Here is a 6,130-nt window from a genome sequence, read left to right as displayed (position 1 = left end):
TTATTTATAATTATATAAAGAAAAAATTAGGTACTTTAATTTTTTTATTTATGTATTTTTTTTCTCTAAACATTTTATTTAATAATGAGTATTTTTTTAGTTAGAGCTAGTGCAGAGATGACAGAGGAAATCTGTTGAGTGTGAGAGAGATGAAGGAGAAAGGGTTGAGAGGAATGAAGGAGGTGAGTAAGGGTTTGGGGTTTGTTTTTTTAATTTTGAGAATGAAAATTATTAAAATAAAACAAGTATTTTTTATTTTTTGCAATTAGAGTTAGAGTAGGGATGACAGAGAAAATGTTAGAGTGAAAGAGATGAAAGAGAAAGGTTGAGAGGAATGNGAGAGGTGGATAAGGGATTGGAGGTTTCTTTTTTTATTTTTTTAATTTTGAGAATGAAAATTATTAAAATACCCTTAACCTTAGAACTTAGAATTCATGATATAAAGGTATTTTTGTCTACTGAAACCCGGTACACATTGCTAAAATGTACCAACTGAAAAACAGGCGTACGCTATATATATATATATATATATATATTTCTTTTCAACTTGACAGAAAAGTAAATGAAAAAGAATGACCTTACCAAGGCATGTTTCACCAGAAATAGATATCCTTTTCTTGGTTTGTACCTCACAGTCAAGAGAGTAGACACTAACACATTTCCAACGAAAAAATATAATTATTTTTTTGAAGAAATGAAGTAGTAGGTGGCAAACAAATTGAAGGGTACACGTGTTGAACTCAAAGCTGTGAGTGCAGAGAAGGAGGTTAAACAAACGACACCTGTCCTTAACGTGGCAAAAGGTGCGATCAGGCTTAGGAAATTGGTCTCTGATATTTTGTTCTCTACGTGGGACAATCTCAGTTCCTCAATTCTTATATAATATGTTACTGCATTTAACAGCTTTTTATTCTTTAATTTAGTAACTATGTTTTTGTGTGTTTGAACACACAATGTGCAACTGTTGCCACTTCCAAAACCTCTCAAAACAAAACTCTTGTTCCTTCTTCCCAATTACCCTTATAATTAACTTCTGATAATGTTGTAAGCCACACAAAAAGAACTGGTATTTGAGTTGAAACACATTTTTCAGGTATCTTTTCTTTTATTTTTTACTATATTTTTCTATACATTTATATTTATATAATGTAATTGTGTATCCTTGCTGATCTGTGTTCTCATTGCATTGTTCTGTCTTTTGGTTTGAATGAGTTATAGATTTGACATACCAGAATGCATGCTTGATCCTTTGGCTTGACTTTCTGGATTTTATATATATATATATATATATATTTTTTACTTGTAAATTTATATTTGAACAGGAGACTTTCACCTTCGAATTTTTACACAAAAGAATAGATAGAACATATAATTTCTCGTTAAGAATAGCCCACAATATGTCTAACTATTTTTTTTTAAACTAACTCATTTTCAAATTATGTATACAGAGTTTATAAGTTTTCTATATTTTCATGTAATTATAAATTAGGTCATGCTATTTCTTTATTTGTATTATAATCGTTTAAAAAGTTATACTATTTTATGATTGAACAATAACCTACTTTTTATTTTTTGAAATCTGGCCATTTTTATGTCTCTGAAAATATATATTACACTCTCGTCTAATGATAGTTTTTCTTTTAATATTTTAAAATAAGAACTTGAAAAAATTACAGTTGAGAAGAGTTGTAGTTATTGTTTTTGGTATTTTTGTGTAGTGAAAACTTAAGTAACTTTAAAGAAGAAGGTTCTAAATTTTGAGCTCTCGATCTGGTACAATATTAATGGTTACGGAGGCCCATCCATACCTACTGCACTTCTGTGCTGTGTGCCAATTAAACAGGTAGTTGCTTCGATATTTGTAGGCAACGCACTAGACAAAGGATTCAACTTTTGCTGCTATACCTTGCCCAACTTCATACACTCATAATATTCTTTCTTCACTTTCTAAGTGCCAGTGGAGACCAAGAGTTTCCTCTTCACTCGAACTATTAGAACGTGAGTTTTAAAGTCTAACTAAACCTCACAAAACTGATTGACTAAACTGATTGACTGTAAGTCTAACACAACCTCATAAAACTCAACTTCATAAAACTGGTTTCTACACCTCACATACTTGATAACTTCATAAAACTGGTTTCTGCACCTCACATACGTGATAGTAGAAAATAGTAGAAATTGAGTGGTCCGTCTGACAACCAATGGTGATAGTAGAAAATAGTAGAAATTGGGTGGTCCGTCTGACAACCAATGGAACAGAAAGAGAAATTTGTTAAGATAGCCTAGACTTAAACTCATTTTTTAATATATTAGAAATGAGTTTTAGAACTAATTCAACTCCACAAAATCTATTATAAATTAATTTTCTTATCTTTAATCAATGTAAAGCAACACGAACAAGAATCAAAATCAAAATCGACATATATGTTTTTCCATACCCTTTTGGATAATATTAAATAACACAGCTAAGTTTTTTTTTTTTTTCTTTTTCAATTGCTTTCTTTCTCTTACACATTTGCAGATAGATTGTAGAGAAAATTTTGTTTTTGACTTTTATCTGTGTATTGAATTTTACTGCATGTAAAAATTTGTTTGACAATTATCTGTGTAATAGAAAATCTATATTTATATCTGTCAGATGAGTTGTAATTACTATGAGGAAGTGAGCTTTGGGAAACCCCTTGTTTGATTGTCATGAAATTAATTAATAGATGTGCTACAATTGTCACTACTACTGCGACATCTAGTTCTAGAGCTATGAATTGAAACATTCATTGCTGCCTTTAATTTTAATATATGTTTGGATTTCTATTTACTAACGCAATGCCAAAAAATAAGAATTGAAAAGATGGTACGTAGGTTTTTGTTCTTTTATTATTAAGAACACAGTGCCATCGTAATAAAGTTGTTTAGTTTCCCTCCTATTCATCTTTTGACCTTTCACAAGCAACACTTGAAGAACATGGTGGTGGCGGAGTCTGAGATGAACTCACAAAACGACGCTGAATCTCCGATAGAGTTGGAGCAACAGCACGACGTCAACAAGAATCACCCATTTTCTTCACTGGGAAGAGAAGCTTCTTCCATCTACTCCATCACCCTCGACGAGTTCCAACACACGCTATGGGAGAGTGGCAAGAACTTTGGCTCCATGAACATGGACGAGTTTCTCAGCAGCATATGGTGGTGTGCAGAAGAAACTCAAATTTTAAACAACAGCAACAACAGCTTCTCACTGAGTGAAGCTTCCGCAGAAAAGGGGTTGATAAGGAAGCAACCAAGCCTTCCTCGGCAAGGGTCTCTAACACTTCCTGCACCTTTGTGTAGGAAAACAGTGGACGAGGTTTGGTCTGAGATACACAAAGGACAACAACAACGGCAACCACAGAAAAACAACGACAATAACTGTGGAAACGTTAATAATGATTACAATGCTCAAAATACCGAATCTGCCCGCCGCCAACCTACCTTTGGAGAGATGACTTTGGAGGACTTCTTGATAAAAGCTGGGATAGTTAGAGAACAGTGTGCCATTGCAACGCCAGTTCCAGCTTCTACAAGTCAAAATCAGCATTTGCAGCAGTATGGCTTCTTTCCTAATAACAACCGTACAATGGACCCTTCTTTTGTCGGAAGGCAGATGATGGGAGTTGGTGGCGGCGGTAATGCTGGTGGGAATGTGGTTAGACCATCTTATCAGGCGGTGCCTAAGGGTGGTGGTGGTCGCGGTGCAGTTGGACAGTCTTCTGGGTATCCGGCGGCAGTGCCGTCTGCGGTTTGCTTTGGACCGAGGGTGGTGAATGGTGGCGGTGGTTACGAGGCAGTGAGCAACATGGGAGTGGTGGCGCCGGTGAGCCCGGTTTCGCCGGAGGGTATAGGTACTGGTGAAAAGTTTGGTTGCCGATTTGGGATGGAGAAAGTTGTGTCAAGAGGGAGAAAGAGGGTGTTTGATGGGCCTGTGGAGAAGGTGGTGGAGAGAAGACAGAGGAGGATGATCAAGAACAGAGAATCAGCAGCCAGATCCAGAGCAAGAAAACTGGTACTTTCTGCATTTCATGATTGAACTGCATTGATACGAAGCTAGATGTCTTGTCTTGTTAATCATTGTTCTTTATAAATAAGCTTTCGATTTGTCTGGTTCTTAGAATTTATAGTGTGAAATTTGCATTGCAGCTATCATACTTTAGATATAAAGTTCCATTCTTCCAATTTTTATGAGCGTAACACACTTTCTTCAAGCAATACAACTTCTCTCCAAAATTAATCTACAAATGAAGTAGTTTGTCCCTCTTCAAAATATGTGACTATATCAACTGCAAATTTAGCCACAGGATCTGGTAACTTGTTTTGATATATTCTTTTTCAAATTTAGATAACAAGGATGTAAAATTTGTTGGCTGCCACATGCCTAGGTGCATTGTGATTTTCAGTTGGTGAGCTCCCGCATCACTGATAATTGAGGCAGGCAAAACAGTTAGGCTAATTAATTATAACAGCACCTTTTTTTTTAACGTCTTTGATTCTTCTTTATTGATAAACTTTCTTTCCCTTAAGTGACAAAAGGGTGATGTAAAGGGTTAGCGTAAAAGATGTTAGAATAGGCTTTTCCTTGTTAATTAAACTGATTGCCTGCTTTGGAGGAAAAGGTAGAGAAAAAGGTACCTGAGTACCTGATTAGATAAGTAGTAACTATGATTAAAACATTGAACATAATATTGAACATAATATTATCTTTCACTTTTGGTTTGGCAGGCATACACAGTTGAATTAGAAGCAGAATTGACCCAGTTGAAAGAAGAGAACGCCGAACTTAAACTATCACTGGTATGCCATGTTGAAGTTCTTACTTTATTTTGTATATTGTAGCCAGTAATTAGATTCCATTTCTAACATGGATCATGCTTTTCTATACATAGGCTGATCTTGAAAGGAGAAGAAAGCAACAGGTAACTAATATTCTTATGCAATTAATCACAAACATTTGTTTATTCTAAGATTTAGGTAATGGTTGTCCTTTGAAATTCCCTAAGCATAAGAACAGCAGTCACCTTTTGTGCAGCAGCACTCAGAGGAAGGGAATTGGAGAGTTCAAAACAACCTTGAAAATGCCAAAAACAAATCGAGATCATTGAGAAGGACAATGAGTTGCCCTTTATGAGAAAATGATCTGCATCTATAAACAGAAAGGACTATTGGCTGTGGTGCATCTTCTTGTGTTTTTTCTTGGACATAGAAAAAACACTGAAATTAATGTCAAAGCCAATAACAGGGATACAATTACTAAGGTAGTAAATATATGTAGTTGCATGTTTTACATTAATAATATTTTCAATGTCAAATAAATAAAATCATTTACACTAGTTTTCTTATAAGCTTATTGTTAATTACTACATTTCGTAAATAAATTAGTATTCTTGATGAGTTGAACAGGTATATTGTATAAGAAAAGTAGCATAGTGATTCTGTTCTGCAAACTCGGCAAAGCAATTTTTTAGAAATATTATTGAAAATATTTGGTTAAATTAGTTTTAAAAAATGTGGTTAACTGTGGTTTGGGTTGGGTTAAATAAACTTATCACTTCCACACTTTTCATGAATGTCATCATGCCTGTGCAATGAACGGTTCACCCCAAGATGGACCTTCATTGTTTCTATTGATTAATTTTGAATTAAAAAAAAAAAAAAATCTGAGTTAAAATTTATGTGACAGGTAGTTATTATCCGTAAGGCAACCGGCGGGCAGATAGAGATACTATATTATGATACGATACCTATTATTCGTAAAGTAAAAAATAGGTTAATTTTTTTTTTTTTGGTTTTGGTTTGGAATGGAAAATTCGAAATAGTCCCATATTTCTTTTTGTGTTAATTTAGTTCTTTTTATACTATGACTATTTTGAATTTTTTCAACTAAAATTAGATTAAAAAAACATTTAATCTAATGAAAAAATTAATTTATGTATTTTTAATTAAATGTAATTATAAATAAAATTAAATATATTTTATAAGTTAAATTTAATTATAATTAATCGGGTTAAATATGTTTTTAGTCCTTATACTTTGGGGTGATTTTGGTTTTAGTCCTTCTTTCAAACTATAGTACAATTTAGTCCTTCAACTTTAGAAAACT

The 6,130-nt window shown here is 33.6% G+C and overlaps 1 protein-coding gene across 5 annotated transcripts; it reads left to right on the top strand.

Moving 5' to 3' along the window:
* The first annotated feature begins 908 nt into the window (after positions 1-908).
* Positions 909-5,580, top strand: LOC106771598 (protein ABSCISIC ACID-INSENSITIVE 5). Of its 5 annotated transcripts, none has more exons than XM_022784953.1 (5): positions 909-1,093; positions 2,948-4,039; positions 4,753-4,824; positions 4,917-4,946; positions 5,042-5,580. In XM_022784953.1, the coding sequence occupies exons 2-5, from the start codon at positions 2,963-2,965 to the stop codon at positions 5,156-5,158; spliced, it is 1,296 nt and encodes a 431-aa protein (XP_022640674.1). In that variant the 5' UTR covers positions 909-1,093; positions 2,948-2,962; the 3' UTR covers positions 5,159-5,580. The 5 variants fall into 5 exon arrangements, with proteins under 5 accessions (XP_022640674.1, XP_022640673.1, XP_014513081.1 ...); XM_022784952.1 differs by having other exon boundaries at positions 2,914-4,039; XM_014657595.2 differs by having other exon boundaries at positions 2,914-4,039; positions 5,063-5,546.
* Positions 5,581-6,130: the final 550 nt, after the last annotated feature.

Source organism: Vigna radiata, chromosome 8 (genome assembly GCF_000741045.1).
Source record: "Vigna radiata var. radiata cultivar VC1973A chromosome 8, Vradiata_ver6, whole genome shotgun sequence".
NCBI classification, from domain to species: Eukaryota; Viridiplantae; Streptophyta; class Magnoliopsida; order Fabales; family Fabaceae; genus Vigna; species Vigna radiata.
Note: the sequence above shows the minus strand (reverse complement) of the source record. Positions and strands in the feature narration are given on the sequence as shown.

What these genes read in the sequence shown, in the direction of transcription:
- LOC106771598 (XM_022784953.1), top strand. Translation starts at nt 2,963, where the DNA reads ATGGTGGTGGCGGAGTCTGAGATGAACTCACAAAACGACGCTGAATCT. An exon ending in GATCCAGAGCAAGAAAACTG is followed by an intron (nt 4,040 to 4,752) that starts GTACTTTCTGCA and finishes TTGGTTTGGCAG; the next exon opens with GCATACACAGTTGAATTAGA. An exon ending in CCGAACTTAAACTATCACTG is followed by an intron (nt 4,825 to 4,916) that starts GTATGCCATGTT and finishes TTCTATACATAG; the next exon opens with GCTGATCTTGAAAGGAGAAG.